The sequence below is a fragment of the Helianthus annuus genome, chromosome 13 (genome assembly GCF_002127325.2).
Source record: "Helianthus annuus cultivar XRQ/B chromosome 13, HanXRQr2.0-SUNRISE, whole genome shotgun sequence".
Taxonomy (NCBI): domain Eukaryota; kingdom Viridiplantae; phylum Streptophyta; class Magnoliopsida; order Asterales; family Asteraceae; genus Helianthus; species Helianthus annuus.
This window is the reverse complement of record NC_035445.2, coordinates 156,874,749-156,896,876: the sequence shown is the minus strand read 5'-3', so window position 1 is coordinate 156,896,876 and position 22,128 is coordinate 156,874,749. Positions and strand designations below refer to the sequence as shown.

General features: G+C 37.8%; 2 protein-coding genes across 2 annotated transcripts; both read right to left on the bottom strand.

The window, feature by feature from the left end:
• Positions 1 to 578: 578 nt before the first annotated feature.
• Positions 579 to 6,048, bottom strand: LOC110899943 (putative disease resistance protein At3g14460). Its single transcript, XM_022146841.2, has 2 exons — positions 1,853 to 6,048; positions 579 to 833 (listed from the first exon to the last, which is right to left on the bottom strand). Exon 1 carries the CDS (start codon positions 6,010 to 6,012, stop codon positions 1,900 to 1,902), a length of 4,113 nt encoding a protein of 1,370 aa, XP_022002533.1. The 5' UTR covers positions 6,013 to 6,048; the 3' UTR covers positions 579 to 833; positions 1,853 to 1,899.
• Positions 6,049 to 18,226: 12,178 nt separating this feature from the next.
• On the bottom strand, positions 18,227 to 19,408 carry LOC110902100 (uncharacterized mitochondrial protein AtMg00810-like). The gene has a single exon (XM_022148837.1). The coding sequence runs from the start codon at positions 19,406 to 19,408 to the stop codon at positions 18,227 to 18,229; it is 1,182 nt and encodes a 393-aa protein (XP_022004529.1).
• Between the last annotated feature and the right edge of the window lie 2,720 nt (positions 19,409 to 22,128).

Sequence of the window (22,128 nt, the reverse complement as noted above, 5' to 3'; positions counted from 1 at the left end):
GACAGATTAAATTTACCCAAATCTACCCATTAATGGTAGCATGGGTGGTGATTGCCGGCCCTAGTTAGGAACACTACCAGATGCTGTCACATACAACCCTTGGTTACTGCATATTCAATCTTGAACAGACTGAGAGAAGCAGGTACATACCCCTACCAACATAATACAATCCGAGTCAAACATGAAACATCGATGCTTTACGGGACAGAAATATTAGTGAAGGAAACTGGTTCCAGTTTGAAACAAGATGGGCACAAGCAGTGGCGAAGCTTGAGATTTCCGACCGGGGGGTCGAAAACATATATACCTCATAAAATTATAAAACCCGGGGGTCGAAAATGTTTATACCTAAAAAATTTTATACGAAAAATACATACCGGACACTACTTAGCGAAAAGTTCGCCCCCCCCCCCCCCCCCCTACAAAGCAGCGCCCCTGGGCACAAATTTATGATTCAACTGTGAAATGAGTGACAACTTGTGTATCAAATTTTACTATTCTGAGTTTTGTATCAGATTTAAAATGTGTGCATCATTCCTGTTCATCAAACCCTATTAAAATGTATTTCTTTAAATGTATAATGATGAAAACTTTTTTTATATATAAATTAATGCCTTAGTATACAATCTGCGTCAACCCGGCTTTTGTACAAGAAGGTAGAAATCACCACAATTAACATCAGTGATGCACCGACTAGAAATAGAGTAATAGGTATACGCACAAAATACAATCTGAAATCTGACCCATTACCAACACAGTAAATTCTGAACCAACATGTTCTTTTATACTCGCAGGTTGAAATCTCTATAGAATGCGTCTCCTCATTATTGAGCCTGCAGCATCAAATCAGCCAAGGATATAACCATGGTCAGTTTCCTCATAGACGAACATTCTAAAATTAAAGTATAGGCAAAATAGTAATTGGCATTGTCATATGGATATAACCATGGTCAGTTTCCTCTGAGATCAACTTGTCAAATCAAAGATCATTCTATTTGTCTATAAATAAACAAAATAGTAATTTGCGGGTCGGGTACAAACATAATTCAAGTAATCTACATTTGCATTCTGCAAGGCTTCAATAGGGAGTCACAAGATGAGAAATATAACTATATAATAATTTGTTTATTTGATAAAATCATTAAATAATGGAATTTAATAATCCCAACTTTCATCAGTTGGCCGACAACGGACCCAACTTCAAAAATAGCCACTGGCGGTCCCAACTTTTGACATTTTGTAAAACATTGGACCCTTGCTGGGAGAGGAGGAGAGGGTGGTCCCAACTTCAAACATTGGACCACTGGCGGTCACCACTAACATCCCTTGTACGGTGTTAGCAAGGGTCCAATGTTTTACAAAATGTCAAAAGTTGGAACCGCCAGTGGCTATATTTGAAGTTGGGTCCGTTGCCGGCCAACTGGTGAAAGTTGGGATTATTAAATTCCATTATTCCTTAAATAAAATTATCAAAATAAATGAGTCTAGTTTTTGATCTACCAAATAGAAAAAGAGAGAACTGGATATTGTATCATATGCAGTAAACCGGAAATCAAGAAGAATCTCTAATAAGAGTGAAGGTAATGACATAAACCCAAGAAACAAATGCGGTACAATCCGAAATGGACTCTAAAATAACTCAATTTAATGTCAATAATTGACAGCAGACTTAAACAGAGTCAAAATAGTTTTGCCACTTTCAAAAAGAAAAACATTATTAACTTGAACAAAATTTTAAAAAGAAAAAGAAAACAGTCTAACAATATATTTGAGATTACATTTAAAAGCGTTTGTTGGAAAAAAATACATCAGTTATTTAATTTTAAATCATTACAGATAGAGGGAGAAAGACCTTTAAATTAAGCTTTTCTTTCCTTCCACTTCTGTTCTTTTCTCTCCTTAAGCAAACTCGGTAACAATGCCAAAGTCCATTGACATAATGATACAGGGGATATGGGTGATGAGGAGCCAGTGACTCCCATTTTTACGGTATCGTTCTTTCAGATTTGGACAACCGCTGATGTTTAATCTCAAGAGTGAAGGCAACAACATTTCTGGCAGATCCATCATCTTAGGGCACTTCCAAAAATATAGATGCTGAAGGGAGGTGAGGTGTTGGGGATTCGACACTTTCTTCAGATTAGCGCAACTGGAAAAAGAGAGATGTTGGAGGGAAGTGAGGTGTTGGAGTCCCACTGAAACGGCTTCCAATTTCTCAAATCCAAATATGTAAAGAGAAGTAAGAGATGAAGGAAGAAGATGAGAAAATTCACTACAACTACTCACTTCATCATCATCATATAACTTCAATTCAACAAGCGAGGTTGGAAAATTCTGTGGGCCCCACCCTGAGATGGGTTTCTTCAACTTCCCTAATTCTAAAGAACGCAAATTGGGAGGCCAAACCCAACCAGGAAAAGGGACATCCAATCTGGGACAATTTATTATTTTTAGATTCTCCAGTGATGTCAAATTGTTTGGAAATGTCTCAAGACTTTCACAATCTTCTATACTCAATTTAGTGAGGTGAACCCAGCAATTCATTTCAATGATTGATTTCAGACTTGGCCAATCACTTATCCATACATCTTCAGGCATCGACATGCTGCTTCTGTTGTCCACGTTTTGTCCTCCCCACCCTCTTTCCAATAGTTTCATGCATTTATTAATTCTAAGTTTTCTGAGCTTCTCCAGTCCTCCTTTTGGAAAGGAGACAACTGTAATTGAACTACAACCATCGACAATCAGCTTCTCAATGCCATCTGGACAACTGGAACGCTCCATATTCTTACAACTGAATATGTACAAAATCCTAAGAGATGTTAGGAGGTTGCTCCTACAATTATCATCCTCCTCTTTCTCTCCTATACTCACCAAATGATCACATCCCCACACTTCCAGTTTCCTCAGCTTCACAAGAATCTTACTTGCAGCTGCATCTGATTTCACCAGGTACCTTATTTCATTACAGCTCACTATGCTTAATTCTTCCACTGCCCCAAGAGACTCTATAACACCTCCCCACACCACATCATTAAGCCCTGAAATATCCCTTATTTTCAACTCGGTGACTGCTGAAGCTACTTCAACCAGATTTCTTAACAGACCACTATCACACTTAGATAGTATTAGTAGTTTCAATGAAGGTAGTGCTTCAACTGTGACTTCAACCAATTTAGGACATCTATGTATAGATAGATCATTCAATGAAGGTAGAGCTTTAGGTGTGACTTCAACCAAACTAGGACAATTATCTATTCGAAGAACATTCAATGAAGGTAGAGCTTCAGGTGTGACTTCAACCAAATTAGGACAATCACTTATTATAAGCTTTTGTAAGCGTGGAAATGCAACACCAGACCATTTCTTCCACCCACGCATATCACTTAAACCGAGAATTTCAAGCGAAGGAAATGCGCAACCAGCCCCAAATAACTCAAAATCCACAACTTCCATCATATATAAGCTTTTAATAAACAACTCCTTAAGTGATGGTAGTTGTGCGAGTGGCGGTAAAGATGTACACCTCTTACAACCACTTATTGACACATGCTTCAAATGAAGAAACGAAGGATCCCCAACCCAACTGGGAAATTCTAGTCCCCTGTATGACCTAATCTCCAGTTGTATTAACTTATCATCACAGGGCTTCAACTCATTTAGGACTGCTTTTTCAAGAATTTCATTTTGTGAATCATGTAGCTCATCACTCCATACAAGCTCCAACTCACTTATCTCCTTCTGTGAAAAGTTCGCCTCATGTGCATAGGTTGCATTTTGCACTTTTTCCAAACCTACAACCGAAAGTTTTTCATATAGATTCTTAAAGTCTTTAAGTTTGGTTATTTCAATACCGCTTTCACTTTCGATATCAATTTTCGAGAGAGTAATTTGTAGCCTTTTCAACTTGCCAATCTCTAACAGCATCTGGAACAAAAGTGGGGTGCCCCTAACGTCAAGATGTCGCAGGTTTTTAAGCTTTAGGAAGTTGTTGGGCAACTTAGCTAATTTATCACAACCAAAAAGGATCAATGTTTGTAAATTGTAGAGATTGCAAACTTTTTCCGGTAGATGTGTGATACGAGTCCGAGATAAATTAAGATATCTCAAGTGCCTCAAAGTACAAATGAACTCCGGTACCTCACTTATATAAAAGTTACTCAGACTTAAAACCCTTAACAACGGTAACTCAAGAAGCAAATCAGTGAGAATCTTATTAGATAAAAAGAAATTTCTCCAGCTTTCTTCCTCCCCAACGTATGTTGCCAAGAATGTCCTCAAACTTTTGGCTTTTGTGAATGCCTCAAATTTCGTGTAAGGTACATATTCTTCACGAGCAAATGACATATGGCGGTACTTTTCCAGCAGCTCCATCCTAATATTTTTCTCTGAGTCGTTGTCTAACCTTAAATAAAACTCGGTTGCAATCGATGTCGCCATGTCATTCATGAGGTCATGCATCACAAATAATGATTCATTATTAGGTGCATGTTGAAAAAATGATCTTGACAACAGCTCGTCAAAGAAATCATGACCCAAGCGTTCTTCTGTTGAATTGCTTGTAGTTGGTTGATGCAAGAACCCTTCGGCCATCCATAATAAAACCAGATTCTTCTTGTCAAACAGGAAGTCCTTGGGAAACAAGGAGCAGTAAGCAAACAACTGCTTCAAAGTTGCAGAAAGATCTTGGTAGCTTAGTCTTAGGGCTGGGAGAATTCCACCTTCATCTTTTAATCTCCATATCTCACTGTTTAACACTTTCATCCAGTGCTCTACTTCTTTTTTTGTTCTCAACAATCTACCAAGCACTGTCAAAGCCAAAGGTAAACCACCACACTTTTTCACAATACCTTCAGCATATGGTTTGAGAGACAAATGTGAATAAAAGTTATCTACACCTAATGCATGTCGAGCAACTAAAGACAAAGCGTCATTATTTGAGAGGCTGTGTAGCTGCTTGTTTAGAGGATTGTAAACCAACTGTTTAAGCAATTGATCCTTTCGTGTTGTTACGATGACTTTGCTTCCAGGAGCACATGTATAAAACGGCCTGACCAGGGTTTCCCAATCTGCATAACTTTCGGTCCACACATCATCTAGTACCAATAGAAATTTTTTACCCCTTAGGTGATCTCCAAGGGCTTCTTGAAGAAGGTTCAGATTTGTAAGATTCTCGTTTACCTTTGCCATAGCTTCAAAGATCTCTTTGCTTATACGAAAGCTATCAAACTCATCCGAGACGCAAACCCACGCCTTGAGTTCGAAGTGATCCTTGACTTGTTTTTCATGATACAAAAGCCTAGCCAAAGTAGTTTTACCAACCCCGCCCATACCCACTATGGGAACAATGCTATAGTTTTGATCACATGGTTCATCCGCGGGTAACAATAACTGTTGGAGCAATGCCTCTTTCTCAGCTTGGCGTCCAACAATACTAGATGGATCAACAACAGAGGATTGATATCTTCTATTATTATTTCTTGGCCTACTTTGAGCCTCTTCCACTCTCAAACCAAGGTCAGCTTTCTCCTTAACTAGATCTTGTAGTTTGTTGGAAATACGATCTAACTCGCCAAGCATCGTAGTAGTCGCCCGTGAGAAATTTGTGCAACAAGTTGGGGTGATTAGCTTTCTTACCTTGCTGGTGACGCCTTCTGACTCGTGGGTGGACTCACGATGCATAGCTTCGGTCAGCCAACCATCGAGGACGTCATCGATGTCATAAGCGAGATGCTGGAGATCATTGAGCCATCGTTTCACAGGTGCACTGGTTATCTCTTTCTGAGACGCATCAGTAAGCACAGCTTGGATCTGGGTCAAGGATCTGTGCCATTTCTTGATCTCAGCATCAACTCCTCTGTAGCGAGCAATGCTTTTCACAGCTGCGGAGGTCAGCTTCTCAAAGAGGACAGGGAGCAGGGCAGAAAGCACGACTTCAGCCATTGATTGTAATGAGATTGTAGAAGAAATGGTTGGTGTTGTGAGGTGGTGGTTTACAGGGGATTCACTCATTCAGAGTTATCTTCAATTTGTTAACGTTTTCAATTATTGTAAAGCAATCACCAAACTTTGGAATTTTGTGCAGAAATGAAACCCACTATCATTATAATATAATTTTTTATTCATTTTTTCTTCCAATATTTATTATTAAATAAAGAGTAAATTACGATTTTGACCCCTGTGGTTATATCTGTTTTACTCTTTTTAGCCTAAAAATGAATCTTTTAACATCTGAGCCCCTAACGTCTTTTTTTCTAACCCTTTTGACTCCCAACGTCTTTTTTCTAACCCTTTTGGCCCCTAAAAGTAAATGAGTGTTAGGGGCCAAAATGGTTTAAAAAAAAGACGTTGAAGGCTCAATTGTTAAAAGATTCTTTTTAGGCTTAAACGTTAAAATTCATATAACCACAGTGGCGAAAATCGTAATTTACTGTTAAATAAATCACCCTAATAATTGATTCCTTCTTTTCGTATTTACATCTTAACCTTTTCTATGATTAGAAAGGAAAACGATTATTATAGCTTACAGAGCCACTGTCAATTTATTAGAAGGTGTTTGGAATTGGGATTACGTTTTGAAGTGATTATTTGATTATTGTGTTCGTAAAACATAAATAATCTAAAAAAGTGTTTGGATGAAAAAGTGATTATCTGCCTCCAAAAGCAGCTTTGGAGAAGCATGTACCTACATGGTTTTTCAAAACACAGTTTTTAAAACGCAAAATCTATTTTGAAAACGCATAATCTATTTTGAAAACGCAACACCAAACACCCCCTTAATAGTTTGTTCATGTTTGGTCTAAATAACAACAGACTACAATTAAGTTTACCTTAAATGCGACTCGGTTGGAGTTATCGCCAGATGGATGGAGAATGTTGTTTTTTCGATTTCATCATCTGCAATTGAATCTTGAGAACTGATTTAAGCATCTGTGAAGTGGGTTTTCCCTCAAATTTCCCAAACCCATTTGGTTATGAGAAAAAAATCTGGAAGCTTAGACTGTTGAGCAAGGATTAATGGGTTAATAAGTAATGGATAATGGGTGGGCTTGACTTTTAAAAGATTGATTATAGTGGCCACTGGGTAATGGTCCAATAGACGACTAATAGGTTTATAAGGTTGATATTTGTTAATTTATTTATAGGTTATTGGTTTATTTTTTTTATTATTATTCTTTATTTTTTGTTTTTAAAGTATGGTAATTAATATTATTCTTTATTTTTATTTTTAAAGTATTCGTAAAATTAAAAAAAAAAACTAAATTATCCTTTTAAAGTTATTTGTGAAAAAAAAATCATGGGTGTCCTTTAGATTTTGATTTAAAAAAAGACATGGGTGTAGAGTGCCACCCATACACAGGGGCGCAGGATATGAGGGGCGGGGGGGGGGGGTCGCCCGACCCCCTGAATTTTTTGCGGAGTAGTGTTACGTATCTATTTTTCGTATAGAAATTTTTAGGTTTATACGTTTTCGCCCCCCCGTTTAAAAAAAAAGTTAGGTATATATTTTTTCGACCCCCCGATTTAAATTTTTTTTTTGGTATATACGTTTTCGACCCCTTCGGTTTTATAAAAAAAATATTTATATAGCCTAAATAAAATTATTTACGTAGCCCATTATATTTAGAACTTGGATTGTATGTTTATTAGTTATGTAGCCCATTAATGATAAGCCCAAAAAAAACCCAATGTGAAAGAGATTGAGTTAAACCTGTTGACTGTTGGAATTGGGAGGGCACGGTCAAAAACAAATTAAACAAACTGCTTGCTGCTGCTAACTGGAGACGAGAACAGAAGAAATAGAAGAGAAGAAAATGCTAGTGCGGGCGTGCGGCTGGAGACGAGAACGAGACGAGGTTGGGCTGCTCTAATCGATTAATCGACTTCAACTCTTCAAAGTATGTGTTTTTTTATCTTTAGGTTTAAATTAGGGCTTCAATTTATGTTATTTAGGTTTAAATTAGGGATGAAATTGCACCAATTTTTTGCCCTAAACTTGTTGAAATTAGGGATTTAGGGGTGAAATTAGGCTGTAACCATGCTAGATATTAGAGTTCGATGCTAGATATTAGAAAAAGAAAATGCCTTGTTGATGGTTAATTACATAAAAGGATGAAGATCATTTAACTTGTGTTGTTTCTTGTTAGATTATGCTATGGGGAAGAATAAAATCATAACTTCTTTTTAATTGAAGAATTCAAAAAATCATTTAACTTGTGTTGTTTCTTGTTAGATTACGCTACGGAGTCCATAATTGAAGAATTCAAAAATCTTAAAGGAAGACGAGCGGAACTATAATTCCTCATCCAGGAGAACCGGCCACCGGGTACCACCTTCCTCTTCTTTTTAATGTTTTCGTGTTTTTGTTCAATTGTTTGTTAAACAATTTTTACGTTTTAATGTTTGAGAACATATTTTATTTGATATTAATGTTTGACCCGATCCGACCCGAATCGAATCACCGACGTCCGACCCGAACATAGAATTTTTTTTTAGGTCCGGTACCTTCCGCCCCCCGAACATTTTTTTCAAGCTTCGCCACTGCCCATACACCTTTCATCGGTCCGCCCCTATGTCGATGTGATATTTACACCAACTTGTTAGTTGTTCCTTGAACCATTTGTAATTGCTTTTGAGACAGTATGTAGATCCTTGATTGACAAATTTAGTTTTATTGTCAATTACAGATGAGTATATTTAGGCCTGACAATAAAAATTTATTTGGGTTTTTTGGGTTATTTTAAAAATGAGGATGAGTCAGGATGGTTAGTAAATAATTAAAGATAGGTCAGGATGAATTGTAAGATACCTATTTAAAATAATTCATAGGTCAGGATGGGTATTACGCTGAGTAAATGGGTAACTCTAAAACGAGCATCACAGTCAAATTCTTCATCCTATTCGAGTGTTCGTAGACGTTGACTTCACAAAAAATCAAAAAATTCAAAAAAAAAAAAAACCAAAAAAATAAAAAATAGAAAACTTCAAAAATTTTGAAAAATCCAAAAAAATAATTAAACAATAAAAATCCCAAAAAAATCAGAAAAATAAAAAAAATAAAAAAATGTTAAAAAATGAAAAAAATCCAAAAAAAATAAATAAAATCCAAAAAAAAACAAAAAATAAAAAAAGTAAAAATCCAAAATAATCAAAAAATTTAGAAAAATAAAAAACAACTAAAAAAATTTAAAAAAATGTAAAAAACAAAAATATGTTAAAAATAAAAAAAACTAAAGAAAAAAGTAAAAAATTAAAAAAAATCCAAAAAATCAGAAAAAAAAAAATAGAATCCCAGAGAAATAAAATAATCAGAAAAATAAAAAAATAAAATAAACAAGAAAACGTTAAAAAATAAAAAAAAATCAGAAATATAAAAAAAGTTTGAAAAACCAAAATATCTGAAAAAAAATTTATATTACTTTTTTTGGTTTTATTTTTAATTTTTATAATTTTTTATTTTTAGTTTGTTTCTGAATTTTTTTACTTTTCTGAAATTTTAGATTTTTTTATTATAACTTTTTTCTTATTTGTTATTTGACATTTTTTTTATTTTGTACAGTTTTTTATATGTGTTTAGTTTTTTTTTCTGATTTTTTTATTTTTCTGAATTTTTTGATTCTTTTACGATTTTTACTTTTTTTGTTTTAATTTTTTGGATTTTTTTTAATTTTTTTTACCATTTTCTGATTTTTTTTAATTTTTTTTACCATATGACTGGTAATCTCGAAAGTTTTATTGATATGAATGATTCGTTTAAATTAACAGTTAAGTTGGAGATAAAAAACCTCTTAGTGTTGAGGGGAAGGGAACAGTAATTATGTACACCAGTGACAAGTAATTATGTACACCAGTGACACTGATTTCAAATTTTTGGAAAATGTATACTATGTTCCCTCACTTGAATATAACCTACTAAGTGTTGGTCAATTCATGAAGAGAGGCTACTCCTTAATGTTTGATGATGGGTTCTGCACTGTTCGTAATAAGTCTACAGGGAAGATACTTATTCAGGCACCAGTGGCTAGCAATAATATGTTTGTTGTTGATACGGCTTGTCTCTTGACTACCCAAGACTCTCCCTCAAAACCATGTGATGCTGAAACTCTTAAGTGGCACAATCGATTGGGGCATTTGCACTTTGCTGGATTGAAGCAGCTACGTGACCGAGGTATGGTGCATGGTCTTCCAAAGGTTAATCAACATGCTATATGTGAGTCATGCATTGCACTACTAGAAAAATTAAAATTTTTGACACCATTTTCCGTAGGAAATGCGTCACAACTTGCGATTTTCTACGAATTTGTGACGAAATGCGTATGTAGGAAAACCACTCGTAGGAAACTGGTTTCTTACGCATTTTCTACGCATTTTCCTACCCATTTCTGACAGAAAAGGGCTGTCACAAATTGCTACACATTTTCTACGCATTTTCCTACACCTTTTCTTCCGTTAAATGGGTAGGAAAAATGCGTAGAAAATGTGTAGCAATTTGTGACAGCCCTTTTCTGTCAGAAATTGGTAGGAAAATGCGTAGAAAATGCGTAAGAAACCAGTTTCCTACGAGTGGTTTTCCTACATACGCATTTCGTCACAAATTCGTAGAAAATCGCAAGTTGTGACGCATTTCCTACGGAAAATGGTGTCAAAAATTTTAATTTTTCTAGTAGTGTTTTATGCCTATATTTTATTCAACCTGTGTAATAGAAGGATTTATTCAATCCGTACAAATCATATCCTGATGTATAAATCATATCCTTTTAGAAAAACCATAAAAATTATACTAAAAGTCAATATATCATATCATTACAAAATTTTCTTGTATTTTTATTATCAAATGGTTTAATATAACATTACAAAATTTTCTTGTATTTTTACTATCAAATGGTTTGACATTCCCTGCTACTGAAGTCCACCACCAACAACTTATCCACAAACTCCCAAGTTTGGGACACATGAGTGCAGAAGGAAATGTGGTTTGCGTTACAGGAGCTTCTGGGTACATAGCTTCATGGCTCGTTATGCTCTTGCTTGACCATGGTTACAACGTTCATGCTACTGTCCAGTCCCTTGGTCACTCTCTCCCTCTTTGTTTAGTTGCCACCGCCGTCCGCCGCCACCGCCGTATGAATCGACTTGTTACTTGAAGCCGCCACCGCCGTCCGCCGTCCACCGCCCGCAGTTCTCCGATGTGGCTCCGGCCGGCTCCACCGCAGCCGTCGTCACCCGAACAACCACCATCGACACCATAACATCGTCATCATCATAATTATCTTCAACTGCAGAACATCCCCATCATCCTCATCTCCGACGAAAAGAAAAACGGCCGGTGCCGGTAAGAACGAGAGAGTTTGGGGTTGTATGGCGGTAGTTCGGTATTTTTTGTATAAATGGATTTTGAATTGTAAGTTCTGTGATTTCTTCTCCCTTGCTCCCCTTTCCATGGATAAAATTGATTTTGAATTTTAACTTCACAGTGATGTTTGTATACATGGGTATAAGATTGTGTGTTTCTAGAGGTGTGTTTTCATCCATTGGATGAAGTGGCTAAGAGCATAGAATACCGTACGATCATGATCCATGTGATGGGAAAGTAAGGTTTTGATTGGATCACTTTGTTTTTTTATTTTTAAAAGTATTTACTTATTTGATTATTTGCTAATTGATTTTCATAAATTTTGAATGTTTATATTTATTTACCACATGCCTCAATTCTGTTTATTTTTTTTATAAAATATACTAGGTTAGAACCCCGTGTAATACACGGGTTGAATAAATAATCTATCTTTAAAATTTTTGACACCATTTTCCGTAGGAAATGCGTCACAACTTGCGATTTTCTACGAATTTGTGACGAAATGCGTATGTAGGAAAACCACTCGTAGGAAACTGGTTTCTTACGCATTTTCTACGCATTTTCCTACCCATTTCTGACAGAAAAGGGCTGTCACAAATTGCTACACATTTTCTACGCATTTTCCTACACCTTTTCTTCCGTTAAATGGGTAGGAAAAATGCGTAGAAAATGTGTAGCAATTTGTGACAGCCCTTTTCTGTCAGAAATTGGTAGGAAAATGCGTAGAAAATGCGTAAGAAACCAGTTTCCTACGAGTGGTTTTCCTACATACGCATTTCGTCACAAATTCGTAGAAAATCGCAAGTTGTGACGCATTTCCTACGGAAAATGGTGTCAAAAATTTTAATTTTTCTAGTAGTGTTTTATGCCTATATTTTATTCAACCTGTGTAATAGAAGGATTTATTCAATCCGTACAAATCATATCCTGATGTATAAATCATATCCTTTTAGAAAAACCATAAAAATTATACTAAAAGTCAATATATCATATCATTACAAAATTTTCTTGTATTTTTATTATCAAATGGTTTAATATAACATTACAAAATTTTCTTGTATTTTTACTATCAAATGGTTTGACATTCCCTGCTACTGAAGTCCACCACCAACAACTTATCCACAAACTCCCAAGTTTGGGACACATGAGTGCAGAAGGAAATGTGGTTTGCGTTACAGGAGCTTCTGGGTACATAGCTTCATGGCTCGTTATGCTCTTGCTTGACCATGGTTACAACGTTCATGCTACTGTCCAGTCCCTTGGTCACTCTCTCCCTCTTTGTTTAGTTGCCACCGCCGTCCACCGCCACCGCCGTATGAATCGACTTGTTACTTGAAGCCGCCACCGCCGTCCGCCGTCCACCGCCCGCAGTTCTCCGATGTGGCTCCGGCCGGCTCCACCGCAGCCGTCGTCACCCGAACAACCACCATCGACACCATAACATCGTCATCATCATAATTATCTTCAACTGCAGAACATCCCCATCATCCTCATCTCCGACGAAAAGAAAAACGGCCGGTGCCGGTAAGAACGAGAGAGTTTGGGGTTGTATGGCGGTAGTTCGGTATTTTTTGTATAAATGGATTTTGAATTGTAAGTTCTGTGATTTCTTCTCCCTTGCTCCCCTTTCCATGGATAAAATTGATTTTGAATTTTAACTTCACAGTGATGTTTGTATACATGGGTATAAGATTGTGTGTTTCTAGAGGTGTGTTTTCATCCATTGGATGAAGTGGCTAAGAGCATAGAATACCGTACGATCATGATCCATGTGATGGGAAAGTAAGGTTTTGATTGGATCACTTTGTTTTTTTATTTTTAAAAGTATTTACTTATTTGATTATTTGCTAATTGATTTTCATAAATTTTGAATGTTTATATTTATTTACCACATGCCTCAATTCTGTTTATTTTTTTTATAAAATATACTAGGTTAGAACCCCGTGTAATACACGGGTTGAATAAATAATCTATCTTTAAAAATCTCGTTTAAAAATCTATCTTTAGAACCCCGTGTAATGATATCGAATTCGATTTCAATGATATCGAATTCTATTTCAATTATTATGCAAATTTACGTTTCTGATTTTTTTAATTCAACGATTTTTAGTCTATGGTATCGATTTTTAGTATATGCAATGGTTGGGTATGTTGCTACATCGAATTATATATATTATTATTTTTGTATGTGGTATCTCTTTTTTCAATTCAACTATTACGTTTGATTATCGGTATTTTTTTTAATTTATCTGAATGACGGAATTTTGTATGTGCAGTGCGGTGTATGATGGATTTTAATTTTTTATGTTAAAAGTAGATGTGAAATAATAATATATATAATTCGATGTCGTCTTTGACCGGCTGAGTTGAATAAGCTTGATATTGACCAGGTTAACAATACATATGTATAACACGGGTATACACAGACTGACCCGCGTTAAATCTGACATGAACCGAACTGTGACCCGAGCAGATACAAAACCGGAACCATCATGAAGTGTAATTTAAACAAATAATTTTCCATCACAAATGTGTAGCAAGTTGCTACACATTTCCTACATAATAAATTTTCCATCACAAATGCGTAGCTAGTTGCTACACATTTCCTACACAATAAATTTTACATCACAAATGCGTAACAAGTTGCTACACATTTCCTACACAATATGGTAATAAATTTTCCATCACAAATGCGTAGCAAGTTGCTACACATTTCCTACACAATAAATTTTCCATCACAAATGCGTAACAAGTTGCTACACATTTTCTACGCAATAATTAATAATAATGCTGATTAAACATTAAAATATAATCTAAGTATAATAATAAATAATTCGTCATAAATGCGTAGCAAGTTGCTACGCATTTCTGACGCAACAATTAATATTTAAATGAATTTAACATATAAATCTAATTCCAACAAATAAATAATGGTTCCGTCGGAAATGCGTAGCAAGTTGCTACGCATTTCTGACACAATACTTAGAATTAGTATATTTGTCACTATTGAGGTGGAGAATTCTGTTCAACGGAATTCAATTGATTTTGTGAGCAAGCAGGGATTAAAAGGGAACTCACTGTGGCCTACACACCCCAGCACAATGGGGTGGTAGAAAGAAAGAATAGAACCGTGATGAATCTAGCAAGAAGTATGTTGCATGAACGTCAACTTCCAAGTTGTTTGTGGGCAGAAAGTGTTGCTACAGCTGTCTACATCTTGAATCGATCTCCTACTAAAGCTCTAGTCAATCAAACACCTTTGGAAGCTTGGTCTGGTAAGAAACCTTCTGTTTTTCACATGAAAATTTTTGGGTGTGTGGCTTATGGTTTGGTTCCAGCTCATTTAAGGAGAAAACTGGAAAATATATCTGAAAGGTATGTCTTTATTGGGTATTCTGATCAAACCAAAGGGTATAGATTGTTTAATCCAAAAACAAAAGCTTTTTGTGTAAAAAGAGATGTCACTTTCCTAGAAGATACTAAATGGGATTGGTCTTCTGATGTTACAACAGTAAAAGGAGATGTGGCTCTTGATCCTTTTCCTTTAGACTATCCGCATCAGTGAAAGGCTATCCTTTCTACAAACAGCCTAATCAGCATGCCACATCAGCTTTTCACTTATTCTTCCCACAAACACTTTTTACCCACAACAATAACATATATATCCTTCCCACAAACAACCTTATAAAAAAAAGAAAGGACCCACCATTAGGCCATTCTTCACCATTCTTCCCTAAGAATTGTGAAGAATGAACACCCTCCATGTCATCCTCTACAACACCCACTAATCCATCCCTCTCACAAATGCCCTCCACATAGGAATGAACACCCTCCATGTCACCTACAAACATCCTTGATGTGGATAGTCTTAGACACTATCCTACAAAACCCTACAACAAATGAAGGGTCAACTCCCTCATCGTACAACCTACCACACCTTCTGTTGATTCAAGTGTGTTGTCAACATCAAGCCTTGCCCATTCACCAACATCACATGCTACTACCCTACCCAATGCACCATCCATGTCTAATCCCATACCTACTGAACAAAACCCTACTAACTCTAAAAGACAAGTGAAGCCTCCTGCATGGCTCACTGACTATGTGTCAGGAGAGGGCATGTCTGACAATGATGATGTTTCTCAAGGATGTCAGTTTGCTTTAACTATTATGGAACCGGTTTTGTTTGAAGAAGCTATTAAATCTCCAGACTGGCAGAAGGCTATGGAAGCTGAACTTCAAGCAATAGTCAAAAACAACACGTGGAAACTAGTCTCTCTACCACCAACCAAGAATGTTGTAGGTGTCAAATGGGTGTTCAAGGTTAAACAAGGAGAGGATCAAAAAGGAATCAAGTATAAAGCAAGGTTGGTGGCCAAAGGTTACTCTCAGCAACCGGGCATTGATTTTCAGGAGATCTTTGCCCCAGTTGCTAGATTTGAGACTGTTCGACTTATGTTAAGCATGGCTGCAAATATGGGTTGGATGGTGCATCAAATGGACGTGAAGTCAGCGTTCTTAAATGGAGATTTGGATGAGGAAATATATGTGGAACAGCCTCAAGGGTTTGTTATTCATGGGAAAGAAAGAATGGTTTATAAATTGTACAAGGCTTTATATGGGTTAAAACAAGCCCCCAGGGCTTGGTATGCCAAAATCGATGGATACTTTGTAAAGCATGGGTTTGATCGAAGTTCTAATGAAGCCACTTTGTATACAAGAAAAGACGGAACAGGTAATATCATTTATGTTTGTTTGTATGTGGATGATATTATTTGTATTGCCTCAAGTGAGAAGTTAATATTGGAGTTTAAGGAAGGGATGAAAAATGAGTTTGAAATGACTAATTTGGGTGTGATGAGGCACTTTCTTGGCTTGGAGGTTAGACAAACTCAAGATGGGATATTTTTATCACAAGAAAAGTATGCTGAAGCTTTACTAACAAAATTTGGTATGTTGAAGTGCAACCCTGAGTCTACACCATTGAATACAAGTGAGAAGCTTATGTTAGATGATGGTGCTGAAAGAGTTGATGAAAGTCGTTATAGAAGTCTAGTAGGAGGGTTGATCTACGTGACACACTCGAGGCCGGATCTTGCTTATGCTGTGAGTCTAATCTCTCGGTTCATGCAGAACCCTTCAAGAATTCATCTCGGAGCTGCTAGAAGAGTTCTTAAGTATGTGGGGTGCACCATTGACTATGGTATTTGGTACAAGAAAACTCAAGATTGCAAGTTAGTTGGGTTCTGTGATAGTAGTTGGGCAGCATGTGCAGATGATAGAAAAAGTATGTCAGCTTATGTATTCAGTTTGGGTAGTGGTGCCATTGCATGGAGCTCAAAGAAACAAGCCACTGTGGCTTTGTCCAGCACTAAAGCGGAATACATTGCTACAGCAGGAGCCACGTGTGAAGCCATATGGCTAAGGAGAGTTCTGGAGGATCTTGGTTTTAAGCAAGAAGAACCTACTGTGATCTATTGTGATAACAAATCTGCCATTAATTTGTCTAAAAATCCAGTTCTTCATAGCAGGTCCAAGCACATTGAGTTGAGGTATCATTATATTAGAGAGATGGTTATGAAAGGAAGAGTTCGTTTGGAGTACTACAACACACATGCTCAACTTGCTGATGTTTTGACAAAGAGCCTTTCAAAGGAGAAGTTTGTGTTCTATAGAGAAGCCATTGGGGTGGTGAACTTTGGCTCAAGGAAGGGTGAAGAATGATGATCCAAAGTTTACGAGGAAGCTTTATGCATGCATGAGGAGCCTTGTTATTTTTTAGTCTTTGTTTTTTAGTCAAATAAAGTAACGGTAGCTTTGTTAGTCAAATAAAGTAACGGTAGCTTTGTTAGGCTTTACCGGTTCTTCAGGTGATCCTAGTCTATAGGATTAGTTGAGCTTTTTCTGTTATAAATAAGCTCCTAGGTGATGCATGTAAATCATCTCAAAAAAAACCCTAGTATTCTAATACGAGAAAAGCTTCATGTTCTTGCTATTATTACTATCATATCTTGTGCTCTATACCAACAAAAACCAAATCCCTGAAGCTTACGTGTTAGACTACCCCTTCAAAGTACACATATCCGATTAGTCACAAACTCAAACTCGATCGACTACCATCACCTCCACCTAGCCTAGCTTTACGTCTTATTAATCATTCATACTGATCGATAAATGATATAGGTCCGATCTTTCAACTGTCTATAACAAGTCATCAGTTTTGTCTAGAAAACTCCAACACAATGAACCATTCATTTGTACCGGTAAAGACACGATCCTCTTGTTTAAGATTTATCTCAACGATAATCCCATCCATATTTGGTTTAACACAACTTCACCATTACTTTGATCCATTGATCTTGCAAACGCAACCGAGTATTGATGGAGACTTCGAAATCCTGTTTTATTATTGAACTTCCAGCTTCTCGATAATGAAACTCGTTCAGGACATCTTTGATTTACGTATGAACATGAAGACGTAATAAAGTTTACATAATGAAACTCGTTCCGGACATCTTTGATCATCGTAGGACCATGAAGTCGTAAAAAAGTTTACATCATCATCATATGAACTTTATTGTTTGATCAACAATTCATCTGTTATTTATTTCATAATTTGTTATATATATATATATATGTTTATTAAGCAGAAATTATAACAAAATATTTCCTAGATTGCTAGATTTAAAACATAATATATTAAGACCATGTGTAGTGGTACACATGAATAATGCCTGAGAATTTGATAATGGTCAACTTGCTTTTCATTGAGCACATGCCATACAATATATACATACTGTTTACAATCAATCCTAAATATAGGAGATATGATTTAAATCAATTACAATAATTTACTAAACTAAATTCCTTAAATCATGGAAGTCTATCACCCCCCGTCAATCTCACAGGTGGGGGACCAACGCGTAGCATGGAACGGAACCGATCAAAGAGCGGACGTGGAAGGCTCTTGGTAAAAATGTCAGCCACCTGAAGATTGGATGGAACGAACTTTGTATGAAGACGGCCCGATGAAACTAGCTCTCGAACAAAGTGGTAATCAATGTCGATGTGCTTAGCACGCTTGTGAGACACAGGATTTTGACTGAGAAATATAGCACTTTTATTATCACACATGAGTGTTGGACGATCCGTTGGCAGTGCATAAAGTTCTTGAAGAAGATGAGTTAACCAGATGATCTCTGCTGCAGTATTTGCCATAGCACGGTATTCGGATTCACAGCTCGAGCGAGAAACAGTCGGTTGTTTCTTTGCACTCCAAGAAACTAAATTTCCTCCTAAGTAGATTGAGTAGCCATAGGTGGAGCGCCGTGTTTCAACACACCTTGCCCAGTCGGCATCCAAGTAACCAACTAGTTGTGTAGTGGCCGGTTTGGAGAAAGAAAGTCCAAACGTAATGGTCCCCTTAACATATCGGAGAATACGTTTAACTAATTGAAAATGAGAGATGGTAGGGGCCTGAAGATGCTGACTTGCCTGATTTACTGCATAGGATATGTCTGGTCGGGTAATAGTGAGGTATTGTAGAGCTCCAACCAAGGACCGATATAGAGTAGCATCATGAAAGGGAACCCCTGTGGATGTGAAGGTTTCAGATGTGGATAGGGGAGTGGCAGCTGGTTTGGAGTCCAGTAATCCTGCTCGGGCTAAGATGTCATGTGCATATTTTGCTTGGCTTAGAAAGAGACCCGAAGATTGGTGTGTAACCTCAAGACCCAGAAAGTAACCCAACGGACCAAGATCCTTTAGAGAGAATTCCTTGTTTAGACGAGAGATGAAGGCTTGGATGAAGCCGATATCATTTCCTGTGATGATTATATCGCCGACATAAACTAGAAGATAAATTAGCATATGATCTTTCTTGAAGATGAAAAGTGATGTATCAGACTTACTACATGTGAAACCATTTTGTAATAGGAAGGAACTGAGCCTTTGAAACCACGCATATGGTGCCTGCTTAAGGCCGTAAAGGGCCTTTTGCAGTCGACACACATGATGCGGATGAGCGGAGTCAACGAACCCTGGTGGTTGCTCCATGTACACTGTTTCGGTAAGAGTGCCATTTAGAAAGGCATTTCGGACATCTAACTAATAGTGGCAAGAGCAAGAACAACCCGAACAGTTGAAGATTTAACGACCGGACTAAAGGTATGAAAATAATCGAGTCCGGGAATTTGAGTGAAGCCTTGGGCCACCAACCGGGCTTTGTAGCGATCCACAGAACCATCACTTTTAAATTTTGTACGAAAGATCCATTTGGAACCGACAACGTTTGTGTCAGGAGGTCGAGGTACCAAGCTCCAAGTTTGATTCTGTTGAAGAGCAGTGAGTTCCTCTTCCATAGCCTTGACCCATTTAGGATGTTTAGAGGCAGATTTGAAACCTTTGGGATTGTGTTCGGCAAATAGAGCATGGTGTAGAGTGTCAAGAGTGGTAAGATCGGCATGATGTTTGGGTTTAAAGATGCCGTGTTTGGAGCGAGTCATCATCGGATGAGAGGGTTGCGGAATGGGAGGTGGTGATGTAGGTGGTGTAGGAGGTTGTGGTGAGGGAGGAGAGTTGTTGAGATGATGAGCGGATGAAGGTGGGGAGGAGTTGTAGTGATTTGGTGAGGCTGGAGTTGATGGAATAGGAGAAGGTGGTGGATCAGGTTGGTGTGTAGGTGGGTTAGGGATATGATCAGAAGGTAAGGAACATAAATTGCATGGGATGGAGATGTTATGTGTGCATGGGGTAGGTGTGGGTGACGTAGGGATGGGAAGATGGTTTTGGTGAGCAAAGGGATGGCAGGCAATGATTCATCATAATTGGAAAACACCAAAGTTGCCTCATTGACAGGAGGAATTTGTCCACTAAAAGGAAACACATCTTCATCAAATTGTGCATGACGGGTTATATACACACGGTTTGCAAGAGGATCCAAACATCGATATCCCTTGTACTTTGGGCTATAACCGATGAAGACACATGGGGCGCTTCGTGGAGATAGCTTGTGCTTGGCATAATCCCTTAAGTAGGGAAACACGCGACAACCGAAAACTCGAAAGTTCACATAAGTAGTGGGTCTCCATATAGCATTTCAAAAGGAGATTTGTACTTTAAGATGGACGTTGGTAGGCGATTTATAATGAAGGTGGCAGAAGCAAACGCATCTACCCAAAATTTTGCCGGTGCATGTGAGTTGAACAACATGGCAAGTCCAGTTTCGGTGATATGTCGGTGCTTTCGTTCGGCGCGACCGTTTTGTTCCGGAGTATGGGGACACGAGAGTCGATGGTGTATCCCTTGTTCTTGCAAAAATTTTTGAACCCGGTTGTTTGTGAATTTGGTTCCGCCATCAGATTGAAAAACTTTAATTTTGCATGCTAGTTGATTTTGAACAAAGGGTACAAAAGTTAATAAAACATTGCAAAATTCAGATTTATGAGTGAGTGGATACATCCATGTGAACCTAGAATAATCGTCTATAAAAACTGCATAATAAACGATATCCATCGGTTGACACAACGGGAGCGGGTCCCCAAAGATCACAATGTATTAAATCAAGAGCATGCAAACTACGTTTATTATTCAACTCAAATGGTAAACGATGAGATTTCGACAATTGACAAGGCGAACAAAGACCGGGTTTCGATAGCAACGAAGTAACAAATAAACTACCATTGTTATGCAATTTAGAAATAACGTCAAACGACACATGACCAAGACGATCTTGCCACTTTTCAAAGGAGGCTGTGAGATGATGAGATGAATGGGATGCCATGAAGGCCTGTTGTCCTTCACGTAGAATATAAAATCCATTCTCACATGTTCCTTTTGCTAGGATTTGCTTCGTGAGGCGATCCTGGATATGGAAAAAATGATTAGAAAAGAGAACATCGACGGGAGAATCATGTGTAAGTTGGCTAACCGAAAGTAATCGTTTGGTGATATGTGGAACAACTAGAACATTTTTTAAAGGAATGTTATTTTGAACAGTTGTATTACCAATATGGGTGACAGGTAAAGAGGTTCCATTACCGAAGGAAACAAAGTTTTTACCCGTGGCACCATGGATATTGGCAAGATCATCCGAAGTGGGAGTCATGTGGGCTGTCGCTCCGGTATCGGTGGTCCAATCCGGATGGTTTTGAGTCACGTGGCACTGAGCATGGAATGCTTGTGCAAGATTGGCATCAAGGATGGGTGCACGTTGTGCAAAGGTGGAAAGATTTGGACACACGTTTGCATAATGGCCATCCTTCCTGCATAATTGGCAGTGAGGTGGACGTCGAACACGACCACGACCCATGCCACGAGAGCGACCACGGTTAGTAGAATAAGAGGATTGAAAGTTGCGAGATGAGTTACCAAATTTGACAGATTGGGCCGTGAAGGCTGCCGGTGGTGTGGAAGACACTGGTACCGGAGAGTGCACGGTGGACAGTGGTACCGGAGAGTGCACGGTGGACAGTGGAGAAGTTTTGAAACTCATTTCCTAGTCCCCGAAGGAACCAGTGACACTTGTCATTCTCGGATGGTGGATGGCCGATGGCGGCAAGTTGGTCACAGAGAGATTTAAACTTGCGACCATATTCGGCAACAGTGGCGGACCCTTTTTGCATCTGTCGGAGGGTATCTTGAAGAGTGTAAACACGCTCCAATGAAGAATTGCTGTAAGCATTTTCGAGAGCGAGCCAAATGTCTTTGGCAGAGGTGAGTCCGATGATTTCAGTCATAGCTTCTTCGGAAAGAGAGGATTGAATGAGGAGGCGGAC